This window comes from Psammomys obesus, unplaced genomic scaffold (genome assembly GCF_907164565.1).
Source record: "Psammomys obesus unplaced genomic scaffold, mPsaObe1.curated_primary_1811, whole genome shotgun sequence".
Classification (NCBI taxonomy): domain Eukaryota; kingdom Metazoa; phylum Chordata; class Mammalia; order Rodentia; family Muridae; genus Psammomys; species Psammomys obesus.
In genome coordinates, this window is record NW_026585685.1 from 6,402,798 (window position 1) to 6,424,312 (window position 21,515).

A 21,515-nucleotide genomic window follows, 5' to 3' on the forward strand; every position below is an offset into this window, starting at 1 on the left:
TCACAGCACAGTTCCGTCTAATTTTGAGAGACGCGTCACTCTGAAGAGGAGTCGGAAGGGAGGCCCCGGAGCGCGGTAGCAGTCACTGGGTTCTGCACGAATCCCCTCCATCTTTTGCAGCGGTCATCTTGGCTCACACACAATGAATACCCCGGTGCCTGCCTTCTCCCTTGGCACCTTCTCTTGCGTCCGTCCTTTTGAGACCACCAAAATCTTGCCAGGGGCAAACCTTCCCCTATTAATTATCTTGGAACAACGCATAGCAAATTGCCCTAATTACTCTCGAGCTTTGCCACACCACCCCCGGCGGACCCAAGTGGTGAGGCTCTCGCTCACCGCTCACCAAGGACAACTCAAGTCGGGCAAGCGGCCTGGAGGCCGCTTAGGGAATCCCGAGTTGGGCTAGCTTGCAGAAGCGCCCCATCTGCTGTGCCCCCAGCCCCGCCCCTTAGGTCCAGTAGAAGTTGGCGGAACTTGGGTGTCAGGAAGATGCCAGAGCATCTTCAATTTTCCCCCTTTACCAATTCAAGGAGCCCAGGGCCAGAGCGTTCTGGGAAGCGAAAGGCCTGTTTCTCCACTCCCCGAATACCTTATTGAAAGCAGCTCCCATCACCCCATTTTTAAATCTTTCATTCAAACTCGCTCTCTGTGGCGGCCATCCTCATATTTACTTGTTTGTTTCATAGTTCCTTCTTCCCCCAGATAAAAGGTTGAGACTTTGTCTCTCCTACTCAGTATCTCCAGGTCTACTACCATGCTCTGGACACAGCAGACCACCACTTGGGCTGAGACCTAGGAGTGGGCTCGGAGGAGATTCAGTGGAGCCGAGTTTCCAGGGCCCTCATTAGAAAGAAAAGGCTTCTGAGGGACTGCAGAGAGACGCTTGTTCTTTTCTGAACAGAGATCGGTTAATATTAAACAACGTGACCCTCCTGCCTGAGCCCCACGCCTAGTCTTCACCCCTAAAAACGTGTTCTTCCCTTATAATTGATGATGCACTTCACTGGGGGGGGGGGCGGTTGGCAGTCTGAGGTTTCACCGCCCCACAGTGCCCAAAACCTAACCAAGACCTTTTGCCGGTCGCCGAAAAGTTGGCTGCTGGCTGCTGCACCGCGGGCGACAGACTTACTCTGGTCGCCCGGTCCGGGGCCACTCTTCTCATTGGCCGAAGATACCCCTTCCGAGTTCTCATTGGCTGCTGCGCTTTTCCTCCGCCCCTCCCCCGGGCCGCGAGCAGCGGCGGCGGGGGACGCCGCTCTAAGTCCCCGCGCTGGAGCTGAGGTTCAGCTCTGCGCGGCCAGGGGCGCGGAGCGCACCGAGAACCCTACTTTCCCGTGAGCCCGAGCCCGGCAAATGGGCGAATGAGGAAGACAGCCGGGACATGGACTGCTATCTGCGTCGCCTCAAACAGGAGCTGGTAAGTGCGGAGCAGGAGCCTGGGGACAGGAAGAACTGCTCCACCCAGACCTAAGTACCTGGCCTGGGCCCCGCGCGCTCTGTGCACCGGGGGCGGGCGCGGAGAGGAGAGGACAGAGGATGCCAACTGGTAGGCAGAGGTTAGGGCCGTCGCTCAGAGGCAAGAAACTTTGGCAAAGATTTCTGACGAGATATGAGCAAGTAACAGGGAGTCAGAGCAGCCAGTCAGGCTGAATTTGACAGAACAACCGAAGAAGAAAAGAGGGCACACCCAGAGAGGACAGGCACACAGATGGAGGTAGGCTCAAGTGCCCAGAGTCGCAGGAGCGACAGGCACAGGCAGCGGGCGCTGATGCTCTGGTGCTGGGCTCTTGCAGGGTGCGGACAGAACCTTGCCCTGGGCAGGAGGTCAGTCTGGACCGCTCGCTCGTGGGGAGCTGGCACCGTCCGGGGGGCCCCCTAGCTCTGCTGGGCTTGGCAGAGCTGGCGCGGCTGCGGGGGCAGGCTTGGCCGGCTGTCTGCCCGGGCTTGTCTGCCAGCAGGGAGGGGGGTGGCAGCTGTAATGACGGGGGAGGAGGGGTACTGCCTGGCAGATCGCGGAGCGGGAGTTGTGGAGGCCCGGCCAGATGTCAGGTCTGGGCTTGGGGAGTGCGCTGGGAGTGTGCAGGGCCCCGGGGTGCTGAGTGGCTGAGTGTGAGTGTGCTACCCTGGGGAGGGGGAATGAATCACTAAAGAGGGAGAAGTGAGTGTTAAGGGAGGCCAGGTTGATTCTGATTTCTGTGTGTGTCTGTGTCTGTGTCTGTCTGTCTTTCTCTGTGTCTGTCTGTCTGCCTCCCACCCCACCCGCTCACCTTTAGTGTTCCTTTATCACCAGGATTCAGGCAGATAGGTAGGCACATGGGTCTTTTCACAACTCCACCCATCCCTCCTTCATGTAGACTTTCTTAGCTTCCTCCTCTCACTCCACCTCTCAGTGTCTCTTTCATTTTATCTCTCGTGGCAGTAGGCTCCCCTGACTCACTTTGCCCCCTCTTCTTTCCTCTTCTCAGAGCCAGGTCCCTCAGGCACCCAACAGCAGACCTGGATCCAGACAGTGCCCAGTTCCAGCCTCTTAAGATCCCAAGATAGCCTTTCCACTCCTGTCTGCAGAGGCTCTGCTCTGCCTGCTGGGCAGAGGACTACCGGCAGGCTTTGGTGGCAGTAGGGTAGAGAAAGGAGTATGAAGGAGCAGGCATTCTCATTGATGCCCCCTGATCAAGACGCCCTGGCACTAGTCCTGTCTGTCCCTGTCTGAGTCTGCTTTTCAGGTGACTGCCACTTCTTCATTCCTTCCTCCTGAGCCCTTTCTGTATGACACTCAGATAGGAAAGTTACTGCCCCCCAGAACACTTCTTTGGTGAGAGCCAAAGCGTCCACTGCTGCTGTCCTGTACCACGCCGTGTACCTTACCAGGTTTCATAGGCATGCCATGCTAGTTCAGGATGGTGGTCCTGGTCCATGAACACCCCACGCTCATGCTCCCGCTTCATGTGGCCAGGCCCAGGAAGACAAAGATCATTACAGACAGTGGCTGAGGACCAAAGCCCATGCTGAGGAAAGAATCTATAATCCTCTTGGTGCCTGGAACCCGGGACCATGCCACCTACATCAGGATCAGCATCTATAGAGGGTTTGTGGGTGTTCCTGGCATGGGAATGAATTTTCTAAATCTTACTGATTTGCATTTTTATGTCACTCTAGGTGGGAGGTGGTGAGGGGAGGAAGACAGTCTGTCAAGATAATTAAAAAAAAAAAAAATCTGCACTGAGCTAAGTTCCCAGATTTTGATTTGCAAACCCCTACCAAGGTCTTGGGTTCTTGTGCCTGAGAGAAGGAAAGAGAGAGAATAAAGTCACCCCGCTCCACATCAGCTTTTATTTGGCCTTTTGTCTGAGCATCTCCAGCCTTTGACTGTCTTGGAGAGGAAGCCAACTGCCTGGCCTGGGGCCCAGAATGACACTCAGTTGGGGGGAGTTCTTCACCCCCGTGGCACTCCACTCCCTCCCTCGTGCCAGCTCACTGAAGAAGAGTCCTAGCAGAGTGATAGAGTATCTGCATCTTGTTCCCTCCTTGACATCTCACCTCAGTGTTTAAGTAGCAGCAAGGCCGAATCTCTGTGCCTCAGTATTCCCAACTGGAGCTAAGAGGAAAACAAAGTGCTTTTAGCCTGGGCCCGTACCTGAGCTGACTGTAGACTGAAGTTCATGGAGCTTGGCTGTGGTGGGAATAGGGAACTTTGGGCTTCTTTATACTCCAAGGCTATAGTGAGGTTAGCATTGCATATATCACATCCAGGCTTTCCCCCTGGAGTTGGTTCACTCCAGACAGCATCTGAACTGCCATCCAAAAGGACTGTATATTTCCTGGTTCTTGCCCAGGAATGCCTCATGTAATTCTGATTAAGGTCTACATTTGCTAATTTCATTAAATTCTCTTCAAGGGCAGCCTGCGGACACTGTGGGATAAACCTGTTGCAGAAGGCGACCTTAACAGGTTGTAAAATTGCTTTTGTTCAGGGTGTTTTGTAGTCTTCTTTTTTATCCACCCCCTTCCTTGGCACTGAAATTCAACCAAGAAAAGTTGGTTCAGGAAAAGCAATGGAGCCAAATAGCCAAATTTCCTGAAGCAACAACAACAACAACAAAACTTGCATTGTGAAAGTGCAAGAGAGAGGCTGAGAGTTCAGAGACCCTGGCTCAATGAAGTTGATTTCCACAGTGCTGGTCCTTCCTCTTTGCCTACAAGGGGAGGAGGGTTGAGTTTCAGGAATGAAATGTGGCTGAAAAAGTAGCAGCAGCTGACACACTTCTTAGTTGGGGGTGGGGTAGGGGCTGCAATGCCCAGCACTCCCCTTTTCTCTCCAGCTGCCAATGAGGGGCCTGCCTGAACACAGGCCTTGGGACCAGCTGTTCCTAATACATGGCTTCCATGTGGGGTTCCAACAAATGTGTAGACATAGGCACACAGGGGAAGCAGACAGAGGATGCTCATAGACCGTTCCTTGTAAGTTCAGATCAATTCTGAACAACTGGATGCAAAACACGTGAATGATCAGAACTCCAGAAGTTCAGACAGGCTGGGGAGACTTCCTGGAGGAGAGGGGTGTTCTAGGAGGACATTATGAAATGTCTATCCTAGTTGAGCCCTGGGGAAGCAACCAAGGGACTTCTTTCTCACAGGCTAGGTAAGGTCCTTTCAGGGACCTTGTATTCCCAGCAGCCAATTCTTTAGTCACGAGTGGCTACAAGTTTAGGATGTTCTAGCATATGACTAAGGAATGGGGCCTAAAGGCAAAATAAGGAGAAAAGAAGGGTGTGGAAAAGTTAGGATTGGAGCTCTCAAGTCTTGAGCAAAACAGCATTTTTTTTTTTTTTTAGAACAAAGAAAAGCCTCTGTAAAAACATATCATTCTGTGTGTGTGAGCCCCACCTCCTTTTTCTCCCCAGAGGAAGAAAGCGAGCTGAGAGTTTCCAGGTCAGCTACTCCGGGCTCAGTAGGGATATATGATTTGGGGTCGGGTCAAACCTTGGCTCTGTCTGACCCTGGCCTATGGTTTTCCCATCTTTAGAAGGGATTATTAAAGATACCTACTTCATGTAGCTACTGTGAAGAATAAATGACAATGTAAGTAAAAGCTGGCCTTGAACTTGTGAGTCTCCTGCTCTTAGACTTCTGAGGACAAGACTGAGGTATGTGCTAGCAGATCCAGTCTTTGAAAAACTGTATTAGAGTTAGACAGGCTTGCTGAGTTCATACTGGTTTAAGGCACTGACCAGACACCAGTACTGTGGATACAAATAAAAACAGACCCAGATTTGGTCTTCAGGGAGGGTCTAGTTGTTTAATAGAAAAGATAACATATATGAATGTTGATGTTAAAATACCAGGGCTGGTGCTGAGACGAGTATGGAGCACTTGCCAAGCATGTGTGAGAGCCTATGTTCAGTCTTCAGTGCTGAAAAAGAAGAGTTGTTACACCAAACAAATAACACTGTCCAACCCTAAGAAGTTGTATTTTTACTATTGTCTTCTCTTCGTCTCTCATTATTGTGTGTGTGTGAGTGTGAGTATGTGTGTTCGCTGTCTTGAGACAGAGTTTCACTACCTGAGTTTACCTAGACTGGCTGAGATTAGAGTGTGGGCCATTGTGCCCAGCTTTAGTCTCATTTCTAGATCAAGAAAATAGAGACTAGACAAGGTCTTAGGAGACGTGGCCAAGGTCATAGAGATGGTAAGTGATGAGGGTTGGATTCAGACCTAGACAGACGAATACAGAGCTGCTGTTCCTCCCTGCTCAATGGGATACGAAGAGATGTGCAGAGATGGGGAGTATTCTCTCTGTAAGGGTCACGGCTCAGGGCTCTGAGATAGAAGAAGCGACCCTAGCTATGTGATGCAAGCGTTCTGTAGTGGAGACACAGCACATGCATGAGACCTGGGGACACCAATGGGGACCTACACAAGGGTAAACAGCATTCCAGGCACATAATGAAACATAGGCAGGTGACACAGAGGCCGAAGTCATGTGGATGTCTGAAGACCCAACTTGAGTTTGCTGGCCCACAGACTAAACGCAGGGAAAGAGTAGGTGACAGGCTGAAATGGAGGCCTTGAGTGTCATGCTAAAGACTGACTTTTCCTTCTGTGCACTGAAGAGCAGCATGCTCAGAGGTATTATATCCTGAGACCTAGGATGTGGTATGAGAGAGCAAGAAGCAAATGAGGAAGGAACATGAGTTAGAAGAGGTCAGGAAAGAGAGTATGATGATCTGAACTGAAGGAAGAAAAGCGGGGAACTTCTTCAGGTTTCTTAGTTGACTGCAGGAGAGAGGGGCTAAAGTTGTCAAAGGAAAGAGGGCGGGCTAGGGCTGAGAGGCCGGCCTTCCAGAGCAGGCAATACCGGGCCTCTCTCCCCATCTGCCTCTTGCCTGACCATGTGACCCCAGGAGATGGTTCACTTGGGAAAGTAGGCTCATCATTTCTCACCCTTCACTTCCTCCTGTCTTTACCCTCCCCCCTCCTGCAGCTCTTGGCAGCGTTTCCATGTTACCTTCCTGTTGAAAGTTCGAGCCAAGAGTCAAGAAGGTCCCTATTCACTGAGCTGGAGAATGGGTCACTTGGCAAAAGTGGGGCTTTTCCCATTTCCGGCCCAGAACCTCCTCCTGGCTTCCCCAGGGGTTGAAAGGAACTGTGTGGGGATTTTGTGAGTAATGGGGTGGGGAAGGGAGGCAGGGCACACTGCCAAGTCCATGGGCAAAGCTGAGCCTGTGTCAAAGGATTCCGGCTGAGCTCCGAGAGGGCGTGAGATGGATGGAAGGAGGGCACAGCTGCAGGATCAGTCAGGGGCCCGAGGCAGGACTTGGGAAAAGAGCCGAGGATGTTGGCATCTCCTAACGCTCTCCTTCCACACCACAAAGGGCCCAGCCAGTGCTGATGGGAGGGTCTGTCCATAGACAGCTGACCCCAGAACTCCTTCTTGCTCCACGACTCAAGATGGAGGGATCTGCTGAGCAAAGGCAGGCAGTTGTTCTTTCCTCTTAGGAGCCCTCAGTGGGAAGGGACAGAACTGGGGCTTGGAGGCCTTCAGACTGTGGTTTCCCACTCTTCCTCCTCATCTGATGGCATCTCCTTCTTCCACCTCCTATTGACTGGCCTGGCTTCCCACAGCACTCCATGAAACTAAGTGGTCCATGACATCAATGGGGCCCACTGGCCTACAGGAAGGATCCCAGTCTTGGGATCACTGTTCTCATACCAAAAAGCCTCACAAGAGTCATGGTGCATGTATACTTATAGCTACCACCTCTTGATGGCTTGTGCTATACTTTTCATGAGAATTCCTTTATAAACACATCAGTTACAATAACATTAATAGACTTAAGTAAAACAAAATAGGAGTTTAAATAATTTCATGATACAGCGACTATAGTGAAGGATTGGAAAAGAATGTTGGGTAACAGTGGCTCTAGAAGAGATGATCTGAGGGTATTCTTAACTTCCTGATCCATCAAGGGCTTCTTTCTCCTGTGTAGCCAGCCACCCAGAGCAATAGTGGTGCTCAGCGATGCAAAAGAAAGGGCACATACCCCACACAGGAGGGTTGAAATGTCAACCCTCTTACAGCTCTGAGGTACTAGGCCGTCACAAGTTCACAACCTAAAGAACACAGGTGAATTGGCCCAATGATAAGTGCCAAGTTTATCAGTTAAGATTCCATCAGGGTCCCCAGGCTATAGCATGGGACTCTTTACCACACCAGGAAGGCTGGAGTAGATTGCAGCTAGAGAGACTAAAATTTGATATGCAGAAAATATATAGAATAAAAATTTGAATGCTAAGCAAGGCAGGAGGTAAGCGATGAACTGGGGGTGATATGACAGCAAAGATTGGGGTGAGGACACCTTTGACGCCTTTCTCAAAGAGATTCCATTAGGATATGCTTAAGGACTTTGCATTTGATGGTATATAGCTGCAAGGGAGGCAGGGCTGTTTGATCCATATCTTCCCAGATGAGAACCAATCAGATCATCTTAGGATATCACCAGTTTAGTCCTAAGAGCAAGTAGGACATGACTTGAGCCTTGCAGCTCTGAGATACAAAGAGGCCTCCAGCATGGAGATTGGTACTCAGAACTATTTATTTCTGGCTGTCTAAGCTAACCCTGTTCCTTTGCTCCCACCTCACACTGCTCCCTTCCTCCCCCTTTCATTCTAAGACAAGAAAAGCCCTGGGATCCCAGATGGTCCCACGCTCTGAGTGAAGGGAGCAGCACAGCCTCTGGCTCTTTCTCCATGGATGACATCAGTCCCTTGGGGTTGGTGGGAAATGTCCTCTTGGCTACCCTCACAGTCGTGGCCCAGAGGATGCTCCTGTTTCCACCGCCCCTGGCCCTCCCAACTTCCCACAGCTTCCCTCTCATAGCTGCCTTCCCTTTAGTGTCAGCATGTCCTCTGCTCGAGGCTGGACTTCTGGAAGTCAGTGTGAGTGGTCAGGAGGAAGCTAGAGCTTCCTCTTCCTCCCTTCCTCTGCCTGGGTAAGGCAGGGCTGGACAAAAGAGGTGTTCTCCTTGGTCAGACCATATATGACACATGGAACCCTGTCATTACTGTGTGTGAAGATTCACCAAAGGAGGAGAAATATTTTGAAAGCACACTGGAAGTCTTAACAGCCAGCCTGCATTTGATGCTTTTTTTTTTTTAAAGCCATGCAGGTAACTATTACCTCATCTAATCTGCATAGTAGCTATTGAAGCAGGTACTATTATTCCCATTTTAAAGAACTGAGAATGAGAGCTGGCAATGAACTTCAGTTGTTTGAGTACCTGCTTACTCTAAAGTCCTCGGTTTGATTCCCAGCACTTCATAAAACTGGGCATGGAGGGTGTGCCTATAATGCCAGCACTTGGGAGGGGGAAGCCGGAGGATGAGATTTTCAAGACCATCTCCAGTGAATCAGAGGCCAAAGGAGAAACTGAGATGGGTGTGGTAGCTCATCCATATAATGTCAACACTTGGGAGGCTACGGCGAAAGAATTATGGGCTACACAGCAAGATTCTGTAGAAAACAGAACCAATCAACAAACAATTCCATAGGGGGAAAAATGCAGCCACTATATGACAGATCTGGGATTTGAAGCTTGTTCCTTTCATTTCTAGACCCCAAGCTTTGAACCAAGAGAGAATATTTTCAATATGGATACAATTTCCGCCCCTGTTTTCATAAAAAGGAGCCTCTGTCTAATGGACAACCCTGGATTCATACATTCCTACACACATTCGTTCTTACTGGAAAACCATACAAATGTCAGCATTATTTCTTATGTATTTTTCCACTCTGGAGGAGACTGAATAGGGTCATTTCATCCCTCCCACTACCTCTGGCCTGTGTCCCTCCTTCTGGATGAAAGCCTACCAGCTTAGATTCTTTGTTGCTTGGTGAACTGAAACCTTGGGAAATGGACCTGGCTCTCTCTCTCTTTCTAGCAGGAGACTTCAGGTAGCAAACAATCTAGAGGGATGATGTGGAGAAGAGAGTCAGAAGTCCCATATTCGGCTGAAGAGTGCCTTGCAAAGTGTCAGGTGGTTTCTGGGGTGATACAGTGACGGGCAGATCTCAGTCTCTACCTTTAAACAGTAGCTACTCAATAAATATTTCATGAGCAACTGGAGCATTTAAACCATGGAAGACATTGGCCCTCTACAGAAGTAGTACTTTGGGAACATGTACCTCACGGATCTAAGAGGATGCCGTGAGAGGAGCCCGGTGGGGATATGTCTGGGACATGGATAAGGATTCCAGGAATTACCGTTTCAAGCATGGGTCTTGACTAGAGATCATGTTAGTCTGGAGACTCATTATAATTGAGCTATGAGTGAGGTGATGGGATGGAGATAGGCATCTGGAGGAGAGGCGGGTACTCATGGGTCTGGAGTCTGGAAGTCTGGAGGAGGCTTCTGCAGCATTTCCCAGCATGGAAGGAAATAAGCAGGATATCCGGGGGAAGAGGATTCTAACCCAGTACAGGAATAAGTTAGACAGGAACCCAGTGACTGAACAGAGGTTCGAGGTGAAAAGGAGTACATTGGAGAGTGGGGATGAATGGGGCAATTGGAGGGAAAACAAAACCAAATCAAACAAAACAATTTTTCAGGAAGGAACTGAGCTGGGTTTGCATCCGAGAGCCTCTAGCTCCATTCTGGGTTATATACCAGCAGCAGCTGGGCTTATGTGAAAGGAAGGGGTCAGGATAAGACCCACCAATGGCAGGCACAGCTACTCCATGAGTTCTGTGTCTCCTGCTACTGCTGCACCCCCCCCTGCCCCTCAAATGGCACACACATGCCCCAGCAAAATCCCATGGCTGTCAGCTCTTCCCCTGTCTCAGGAAAGTGCGCAGAGCAAGGGCAATCTCTGCAGCCCAGCAAAGGCCTCCTGGCCCTCGGGGGCTGACAGTCCTCCGCTGACCTTTAGTGCTGCTGGTTCAAGGGAGCTTGGACAGATCTCTCCCTGCCAGGCCAGGGTTGGCATGAGATTTAACCTAGAAGTCAGAGAGGGCCAGCTGACAGCCCACACTGTAGCGCTTCTGTGTCCCCCACTATTTTAGTCCCCCACCCCCCATGCCTTGGGCTTAGGTCTGGGCATTAAGACAAGCCTGGGAGGTAAGATGATCCCATGGGTCTCTGGGGGGCTTAAAAACAGATGGTTCCCGAACAGAGGCTTGCAGTGAGTAACTTGATCAGGATGTGGGGAGGGAGCTGGCAGGTCTAAGTCAGCTTGGCTACAGGAGCTAGGAACTCTGTGAATGTTATCAGAGGCCTCTCCTCCCCAGCCTCCAAGCGGGGCCCTCACCCAAGTCAAGTCAGTCCCTCAGCCCCTTCCAGATGGCACCTAGGACACGGGGTTAGGGGAACCGGCCTCAGAATCCCTGCGTTTGGCATGGGATTCAGATCCAGCAAGGCTGAGAAGGCAAAAAGAATGCTGGAGCCAAGCATAAGGGAACAGGTGCTTGGGGAGGGGACTGGGCAGGGCTGGGGCAGGGCTGGGCAGGGGCTTCTGGCACAAAAGACTTCTGTGGACTCTCTCTCCTGTCCAGTCATATGTGAAGAACAGAAGAAGCCCCAGGCCTACCCTTTCTCTCTAGTGTCCCTTTCCCTCCCCCTCTCTACTGTTCCGTAGAGGACACAGTAGCCTTCAGCTCTGGCCCTGTTGCCCAGCCATCTGCAGGCAACGGCAGCTCGTTGAGACAGGCCTGGGCTTGAGTCCTGGATCTCTGAGCTGCATGGATTCAGGTCCCTGACTTCCCTCCTGCTGCAGCTTGCTCACTTGATGAAGTGAGAATAGCAACCGCCCAGAGCTTACAGAACTGGAATGAGATGAGACAGACACCTGCAGCTTGCAGTACAGATCTGTTACATAGTAAATTCTCTTACATGTGTGTTGCCACCCTTATCCACCAGGGAGCAACGACACAGAGAGGACAGGCATGGCTACTATCATTCTTTCTTTCTTTCTTTTTTTATTTTATGTGCATGAGTAGTTTGCCTGTGTAGGTCTATGTACCACATAAAAGTAGTGCCTGAGGAAGCCAGAAGAAAGCATCAGATTCCCAAGAACTGGAGTTACATGTGGTTTTGAGCTGCCATGGCCATGTGGGTACTGGGACTTGAACCTGGGTCCTCTGGGAGAGCAGCAAGTGCCTTTAACGTCTAAGCCTCTCTAGTCATGCTGGTACCACTTTGTATACCTTCAGACTAAACTGAGCTCCATCTTTTGTTATCTAATCATTATGGGCCTCAGTTTCCTTAACTTTCAGAGGGAAGCAATAATAGTCATAATCTCAAAGAGCAGTTGACAGGATTAAAATAAGGTAATTTATTATTATATATTTTAATATATATATGTATATATAAATATATATTTATATGCATGTCTACACACACACAAGCCAACTAACCAACCAAACACATAAAATGCCGGTCCTCAACTTAATGATTTTTGGACAAAAAGCATACCCATGAAGCCATTATAGGTTTCTCCATTTCTTTGTTTAAGACAGTCTCACTCTATGGCTCAGACTTGTCTGGAACATACTACATATCTTAGGCTGTCCTTAATCTCCTTTATGCTGTACTTCAAAGCTAGTGCTGGGAATGCAAGTGTGAGCTATTGTGGCTGGCTAACTATTCTGTTTTTGGTCTTTTGCTTCTTTCCCCCTCCCCCACCCCGTGTGTGTGTGTGTGTGTGTGTGTGTGTGTGTGTGTGTGCGTGTAGCTGCATTCATTCAGTGCAATTATCATGCAATAGAATGTGTATACGTTTTCTATCTGTAGGCTAATAGAAGTTCTGAGCACTTTGATGTAGGCTAGGCCAACCTGTGATGTTTGGTGACTTAGATGTATTGAATACATTTTTAACTTAATGATAATTTCAGTGTACTGTTGGTTTAGCATGTGGCAGAACATCTCAACAGCTTCTAGGACAATGCCTGCCTTGGTTAGTTCAGTGCTGTTAATGCTATTTCTCTTATCTAGCCATAGCAGTGTTCAGATTCCTCCTCTCAGGACAGGTCTGCCCTGTAGCAGACTGTATAGATGAAGTTCTAACGGCAGGCTTGGAAGACCCTGGAAGAGTATATTCAGAGGTTGCAGGTTGAGGTTCAAGGCTGTTGGGGAGTAAGCCTCCCTGTAGCCCCAACACTCATGCCCCGTGTTTTCTCTCTTTGCAGATGTCCATGAAGGAGGTGGGGGATGGCTTACAGGATCAGATGAACTGTATGATGGGCGCACTGCAAGAACTGAAGCTCCTACAGGTGCAGACGGCACTGGAACAGCTGGAGATCTCTGGAGACGCGCCTGCCTTCAGCTGTCCTGAGCGCTCACAGAATCAGCCTGAGTGCCCTTGCTGGCAGGGTAGTAGACGTCCTGCTGGGCCTGCAGCCTGTCCCTCTTCCAGCCAGCCTTCTTTTGACAGCAGCCCCAAGTTTCCATGCCATAGGAGTGTCTGTGGGAAGGAGCTGGCTGCCCTTCCCAAGACACAGCTGCCTGAGCATCAAAGCTGTACCCAACAGGGGATAGAGTGGGTGGAACCAGATGACTGGACCTCCACATTGATGTCACGGGGCAGAAATCGACAGCCTCTGGTGTTGGGGGACAATGTTTTTGCAGACCTGGTGGGCAACTGGTTAGACTTACCAGAACTGGAAAAGGGTGGGGAGAAGGGTGAGACCGGGGGACCCAATGAACCCAAAGGAGAAAAAGGCCATTCCAGGGAGCTGGGTCGCAAGTTTGCCCTAACAGCCAACATTTTTAGGAAGTTCTTGCGTAGCGTGCGGCCTGACAGAGACCGGCTGCTCAAGGAGAAGCCAGGCTGGATGACTCCCATAGTCTCTGAGTCACGAGCAGGACGCTCTCAGAAAGTCAAGAAGAGGAGCCTTTCCAAGGGCTCTGGACGGTTCCCTTTCTCAAGCACAGGAGAGCCCAGACGCATTGAAACCCCTGCCACAAGCAGCCCCAAGGCCTTAGAACCCTCCCGTGAGGGCTTTGACATTAACACAGCTGTTTGGGTCTGAATTCAAGAGCTACTCATGAACATAAAAGGCGCTCTTATACTGGGCCCTGGGGAAAAAGAGAGGGCAGGGTGCTCGGTCTTCAGGCCAGATGCGAGTTCCCATCCTCAGAAAGGAAGGAAAGCAGAGATCTTAGCCAGATCTCACCAGAGCAGTGGGGTGAGGCTGTCACAGGGCAGGCTGAGCTGAGAGAATGTATTTATGTGCATGTGAGCACACGTGTGTGTGTGTGTGTGTGTGTGTGTGTGTGTGTGTGTTGTTGTTGTTGTTGTTTGAGGCTGGATGTGACAATAGTTGGGAGAGGCAGGAGAGGAGGCCAGGACAAGTCTGTGACATTCCTCTATTATGTTCCCTAGACCTCATTCGAATATTCTATATGAAATGAGGCATTGACCCCTCAGGTTTCCCAGAGTAACTCCCAATAAAGGCCTGTCTCAGGGGCCCCCAACTATTTTAATGGTCTGCTTCCCTGACAAGACACTGCTACAGGCAAGGGAGTTTTGAAGGGTTGGTCTCCCAGAATGGAGCTCCAGAAAGAGGGAAATCCCTACTCACAGCCCTTTCTAGGACCAAGATTCCAGCCCACAGGTGGGTGCTGGGGAAAAGACTGAGCAAGCGGAAAGGTGTGTATTGTGTGATGAGGAAGCCCTAGAGGCTCCCATATCTCCCTCAAAGTGCAGAGGATGCATGATGTGCCTTCACCCACATGCTGTCTCCTGAGTCCAAGTAGGCATGCCCAACCAAATGAAGCAGCAGTCTCCAAGAACACACAGCTCCCAGGAGGCAAAACACGTCAGGCCAACCTCGGGGCTACTGCTGGACCCTGGAGTCACACACTGCCTGGCCCAGCAGTGAGACCCTAGCCTGGCCCCTCCTCCCCGCCTTAATGCTCCTGCAGGGCAGCAGATGCACAGATGATCCCAGAAACAACCCCTACACATTTAGAAAAATTCTTGGTCCAGACCTTGTGGTCACCCAGGGAACCGGATGTGTCAGGCCTCATCTGTCTTTATCACCCTGAAAGTCAATAGAGGATCCTCAAGATGGGGCCGATGCCAGGTGTGTTGTGTAGTGAGCAGACATGCAACCCCAGGGCAGCCTAGGGCCATAGAGGATCCACCTCAGCCACCCTCTCCTTAGCCAGGAGAGAACAAAGTAGGCCCCTGTTCAGGTGCAGCCACCCTGGAGGAGGCCTTAGCTCCTCCCTCCCCGCAGACCCAGCTCAGCTTGATGGGGTGTGACGACTGCAATTAGCAGCAAGCTGCCTGTTGCCCCCAGCGCATTAAGAGCAAATTGGAGAAGAAAAATAACAAGAGAAGCTCTTCTGCCTGCAGCCTGGACCCCAGGGGACCCAAGTGGAGGGACTGAGTAGGGGGATGGGTGATGAGGAGCTAAGAGCAGAAGGGAGGGTCACCTGCAAGTTCCCATGAGTTAAATGACGTTTTTTTTTTTTAAGTGAGGAAAGGGTTTTGTTTTTGACCTGTCACGTTTTTGCCAGGCAATGTGCCCATCTCTTTCAGACCTAGAATGACCTGGAATTATTTTCCCCGATAAATCAACAGGGTCAAAGGGACATGGCATACAAGCTGCCCATATCAGGCTGCCAGCAAAGGAAAGCAGCTCCCAGTTTGGCTCCCTGGGCACCAGGCCTATCTACTTTGGCCTGGAGTTTGTCAGCTGGGCTCATGCTTTCTGGCCACGCAGGGTCCCTTTCCATCCCCTGAATTTCTGTCTCTGGTGAAGGAAGAGAACTGTGGCTGCCTTTGGTAGCTGCTGGGCAATGTGTCTGGAGAAGGAACATGTGAAAGACTCATACCCCGATTGCTGAAAGGTTGGCACACTCAAAAAATGGACTAAGACTGCATAGGAAGCCAAGTCAAGAGCAACTCATTTGTTTTGTGGACTAGCCATAATTCATATCGTTTAAATCAACTAACACGACAGACTCCTGCCTGGTTCATTGTAACCGAAGGTGGGAACTCATCGATGGAAGAGGAACCAGTTGCTGACCTCCAAGGCTGCCAAAGAACACCAAGAAAGGTGTTCCCGGCCAGAAAAGAGTCAATGGACCAAAGCAAAACAATTAGGAAGTAATTTTGGCATCCACGATAATCCACAGGTTCTGGGCACCTTTGCTTTTATTTTTCTTATCTCCTCTTTGCTGTGCCTGGGAAATGGTTGCCAATTTTATGAGAATAGGTTCAGAGAAGTTAACCCCTTCAAGCTCACACAGTTACAAAGCTGGGATTGAAACAGTCTGTAACTGACTTCCAATCTTGTGTTCATGTTACCTGGCAAACTGTCCATCTCTGCTCCCTGCCCAGATCAAGAATAACATTTGGTCCTCTGAGATTACTCATGTCTCTTCATGATTGAGAAGTAGCATTCTCATTTTCCTTTAGAAGAATTCTGCCTGAGTCTGGAAGGTGCTGATACAATGTCCCAACTACCATGTCATGCTTTGGTGAAAGATTATGGTGACCCAGCCTCATGTAACTTTTACTTTTCCGTCCACCCGTGGCTCCTACTGAGACAGCGATGGAGAGTGCACTACTGAAGTAGAATGGACTAGGAAGGCCTCTGGCCTTAGCTAGAGTGCAGGGCAACATGTGTTGGGAGGAGAGACTGAAAGTAGACAGAGAGAAACTGACAGCTTAATTCTGCCTCCTGGGCTCATTTTATGGTTAATTAGGACATGCAAATGAACTGGAAGCTCATATAGTATCCTTCCTGGCATGGAGGCCTGGCCTACATCTGGCCTAATTTCTTGCCAGGCCTCTGGTCGCCCTAGGCATCTTCTCGGGGCTCCACCTGCCTCTCTGTCTGTGGTCAGTCTGTGGAGATTTTCCAACCGCAGCATCCACTGGAACATCCCCTCCCTGGTTGGTAGAGCCTGGCAGATCTCTTTGTTTCCTCTTTACAGGCATGTGGGCCTGGAACCTCTCTTTCTTCTCTCCTCCGTGCTCTTCTGTAGTTTACCATTGGAGTGATCTCTAACCCAAACTAATCTTGAGGAACAGATTCTTGGCTCAACTCTGTCTACCATCCACACCTTCCCTCAAGAGGCTCCATAGGAGGGGGTCCTGCCATTCTCAAGTCACCCTAACATTCTCTGCAGGATAAAACCAAGAGCCCGTCTGGGGAGCTGCGGCCTGGCTGCAGCTTCCCTCCAGAAGTGACCATTCAGTTCATCTCAGGGGACCTCGCCAACCAGGGCAGTTAGGTGTTTGTGCCAGCACCAGGTATTTCTATGAGTTCCTGATCTGGAGTCAGATAGGAATCAAGACCCAGGCCTGTCACTGTGAGAGTCTGTGCTTGTGGCATGACCTGTTGAAGGCTCCTCTGCTCCTTTATGAAGCAGGTATGATTGCAGGACCTCTCTCACAATGCACCAGGGATGGAGAGCTTTGGTCCCAACACACACCTTCCACAGAAATGGCACTAGTCATCCATCTCCTGCCTAACCATGAACTCTAACGGACAATGCTGAAAATAAACAGTGCTTTCTCTGAGCCCTGGTGTTGTGCTAAAAAGTACACAATTTTTATCACAGGATTGCGGCAAGGATTAGAGGGGTGTGAATGTGCTTTTGTCCACTGTGCAAATGTTGCTCACCTGGATCGTCTTGTCAAATGGTACACTCATACTTTTTGTTAAGTGGCGAAGGCTAGCACCCTGGGCCAGGCTAGGAAGGTGCTTGAGGACCCCACTGCTTAAGGAGCTGCCCTAGGGACACATCCAATGTCTTATGTACCCAATTCTCCCTCCCTGACAACCTGTGGCCTCAAATGCAGGCCAGGGATGGAGCTGAATGAACCAACTTTTTTGCTGACCAGCTGTTTCACCTTGGTGGCCAGTTTCTTCCAGGCCACACCACTCCTTTTCTCTAGGGGCCATCCCTGAGATTATCCCCTCCCCCTGCCCTGTGAAGCTTGAATTTGACAAGACTGACTCTCCCTGGCCATCTCGTGACCCTTCCCTTCCATCACTATGTTCCTTCCATTCACCTCCTCCAAGCCCAGTGCGTACCCCTGTTGCCATCATCAAAGAATCATCTTTGTCCGTGCACAAAGTCCCCCCTCAACTAGAGCCCTCCCTCCCTCACTGCTCCCTGTGTTTCCCAAAGCACCTCTGTGCTGGTCAGAGGCCACAAATCAGTGTGCTCACAGCTGGGGGCAAATCTCAGGCAGGGGACCTTGAAAATCCCCGTTTCTCCTCTCCATCTCCTCAAGCAGGATGCCTGACTGGACTCTGCCCTGTCCAGGGACAGTAGGAATCAGTGTTCTGCACCTCTCATCATTACCTCTCCCCAACACTGCATATCCCCTCTTCTGGACAGGCATGGCAGTTTGGGCACCCATTTGGAAGCTGCATATAGGTGCTGGTTCAAAGGGGAAGATATCCTCATCCAAGTCAAGTCCAAGCTTTTAAGGGATTCCGGCACAGTGTAGGGTTGTCTGTGATGTCATCCTGTCTTCCTGTCCATCCGAAAGTGTCAGAGGCCTAACCTTGCTCAAGTAGACCCACAAATGGCTTGCTGGGCTTTGTTTCTGGAATTTCTCATCCACTTTGCCCACCAAGCAGAGGGGTTACTTGAAAAGCTCCATGCTTGGGTCTGCCCAAGTCCAGGTCCTACTCAGACTGCCTTTTACTTTTCCCAGCTTGAGTCACTGTGTAGCCCTCCCACAGGACTTGAGCTAAACCCCGATACTTACTGGTTTGGCAGTCACTTCTGAACATGCTTTCCTTCTCCTCGAGACCCGTGAGCACCTCCAAGTTAGTGACTACTCTGCCTCCGATACTGAGCACAGGGCTGCTACCTGTGCGATCTCCACTTAAGGGAGGCCCGAGCTGAGCCCACCTTCAGTTTACCCTATTCAGGGACCACCAGAGACCAAGCCTTTCTTAGCTGACCCCCTTCCTACTCCACCTTTCACAGCTTCAGAGTCCATTCCCCAGGAAAGAGGAAAGCCATGACCAGTTACTATCAGAGCAGGAAACAGTAGACAGGCCCCATCTTCAAGCTGTAGATAAGTGCCCTGTCCCTGGTCTATTGCTTGGCTTCTTAAGCCAATTCTATTTTAATTCTGGCTGGCTGTGGAATCTAACCTTCCCTCTCTCACCTCCCTATCTGTTGTCATGCTGTCATTGGGCAGCTCAGGTCTTTCAGTTGACCACAGCCACCTTTCTCTCAACACCACTGAAAAGTCACCTTTGCCCCAAACCCCAAATTTTCTCCCTTTCTTGCCTGGCCTTTCCTCCAGCCTTCTTGACCTGGATCACTTACATGGATGTCCTTTCTGTCAACATCTGATCCCAGACCTTCCTACCCCCGGATGTTTTTCTAAATTGCTATGCCCTAATGAGAACACCAAGTTTGCTGTATCCGCCTCCCCTTATTGTGACTATTAAGGGAGGAGTGGGCTGGGCAGGGCAGCAGGGAAGGAAATTGAGAATTGGGTGGTGAGCGCCTTCTCTACCTCCAGTCCCACTTCTGGACACACTCCAGGCATTGTCTTCCCACCGGGCCCTGCTTGCCAGAAAGGCAGAAGGCACACAAGTACTTGTGTGGAGTTGTGGGAGAAGGGTGGACACCAGAAAACAACATAGCTGGTGTGTGGATGTGAACCCCCTCACCTTGTGTATGCTAGGCGCACACTCTCCACCCCCTCCCAAACCCTGCCTCAAGGACTTAGGGAAAAAAGGCAACAAAATGTTTTCCAAATGAGGCACACTAACTGAACTCCTGTGTACCAACTCCTTGACCATCTCAGACTATGTTCACATTCAATTCACACCCACCACAAGCCTAAGAACCTGTTCACCATCCCAGAGCCCTAGGCCAAAGTGAATGAAACAATTGTTGGGACTCTCTGCTGAGATTCTAAGCATCCGTTCAGAGAAGGAAACAGTTTTGTATCAGTGGTTCCATGGCTCCGAAGAACTCCAAAGTTTCTGGTGTAGGCTTTAGGACCCTGACAGGAGTTTAAGGATCAAACAGTGGCTTCAAGCTTCTCGATAGCTCCACACAACTCACAGAAGACAGGCAGCCCCCCCCCCCCCCCCCCCCCCCGCTGCAAGTCCTAACTTTGCAAACTGGGAAGGCTGAATGCTTTGTATTCCCATATCCCAGACTTTCTTTCAAACTACAGCCCATCTAGCTTGAGAGGAAGATCTCAGTGGCGCTTAAGCAAGTTGGACCAGGAACTACGTGAATAACCGTGGCCTGCATATTTCTCACCTCCAAGGGAGGGCCTGACAACGGGATGTCAATGATGAAGCTGGTACCTACCTGATAGAACCAAAAGTTATGACACAGCACAACCCTAAACACCCCGAGGTGGTGCTGCCCCACCTATGGTGGAAGGACAGAGAGGGAAGCCTAAGAGGGCATGAGGGAGTTAGTAGTTACTAAATGTCCAGCCTGTCAGGCCCTGTGCTAAACCTGAAGGGAATAAACCATGTCAGTTAACACAGAAATAAGAGCAATAGATTTTTCTCTTTCTAACATGTTTGAGAGCCAAAGTGTCAGGAGCCGGTGGTTCATAAATAGTTATATGTGCGGGTGTTCCGTCTGCATGTATATATATTCACATGTGTGCAGTGCCCATGGAGCCAGAAAAGGGGTTGGTACTCCTTGGAACTGGAGTTTAAATGGCTGTGAGCCGTCATTTGAGTTGTGAGACCTCTTCAAGAGCAACAAGTGCTCCTGCACTGAGTCATCTCTCCAACCCTTAGCAGTGTTCTTGATGACTTACTACTGTTGTGGCTCTTGTTAAAACCCTTCCCATGAATACCACACAGACTAAAGCTGATTTCCCCCTCTACTCAATTCATCTGATCTTGTTACCTACTGTACTCTTCCTCTTGTTCATTCTCCTCCAGCCATGCCGACCTCTTCATTAGTCTTCCAACATGCCTAGCACATCCTCCAGTGAAGCACTTGCCCTCATGCTTTTCCCAATGTGAAGACCTTTCTCCAAGGCATGGGCTCACTTTCAGTGCTTCCTCACATACCCAACACAGAGATATATAAGTCTTCCACCCACTCACTCCCATTGCCCTTTGTACCATATATATAAACATAATATAATATAATATATAATATAATATAATATAAACCTACAGCATTCATCAGAATAAACACACAAAAGATTTCAGCAGCTTTGCCTATCTACCTGTGTGGTATGTGTACCTTGTGCACGCAAGTGCCTTTGCATATGCTTGTGAAGGCTAGAGGTCAATGTTGAGCTCCTCCATTGCTCTCCACTTTATGGTTTTAAGACAGGGTCTCACACTGAGCCCGGAGCAAATTGGCTAGTCTTGATGACAATGAGTCCCTGCGATCATCTGTCTTCACTTCCCAGTGTTGGGATTACAGGTATCACAAAGCCCCGCCTTTTACAAGGGTGTGTGAATGCTAGGAGTCTGAACTCAACTCCTTGAGTCTGCACAGAAAGCCCTTGGGGTACCCACTTACTCATCTCCCCAGCATAATCTTTTGCCATTTCTTAAACATTAAAAGTCTGCAAGGGAAGGAATTTGGGTATGTTGATTGTTATATCCATGTATTCAGAGAGTACAAATACAGTGACTGTTGATAGGCCCATAAAGATCATACACTTTTCTGCTTTGCAGGCCTTCTGACTGAGGTGTAAAAATTTGAACATGGGTAAAATTAAAGAAAAGCACTGAAAACAACAGTTCAAAGTAAGAGCCACACAACTCTTTAAAATGAGAAGGTTTATTAAAGTTTTTCCTTTACGGGAACAGCCAGTCTCTTGAATAAGCAATTAGCAGTTGGGCCTATAGTTGTCTGTTTCTTAACAAGCCAATAGCACTTGCAACTCCCAAGTTTCCTTCAAAGGCCATTAGTGTCTGGAAAACAGAATCCATGTTGCCTTCTCAACAAAGAACTAGGTATCCAGTTCAAAGCCTCTAGCTTTTCTTATAGGAACATGACAGAGTTAAGAGAACTGCACAGTCAATGGATCC

The 21,515-nt window shown here is 49.8% G+C and overlaps 1 protein-coding gene across 1 annotated transcript; it reads left to right on the forward strand.

Annotated features, from left to right (window-relative positions):
* Positions 1 to 1,263: 1,263 nt before the first annotated feature.
* On the forward strand, positions 1,264 to 17,020 carry Inka2 (inka box actin regulator 2). Its single transcript, XM_055629079.1, has 2 exons — positions 1,264 to 1,417; positions 12,681 to 17,020. Exons 1-2 carry the CDS (start codon positions 1,382 to 1,384, stop codon positions 13,521 to 13,523), a joined length of 879 nt encoding a protein of 292 aa, XP_055485054.1. The 5' UTR covers positions 1,264 to 1,381; the 3' UTR covers positions 13,524 to 17,020.
* The last annotated feature ends 4,495 nt before the right edge of the window (positions 17,021 to 21,515 follow it).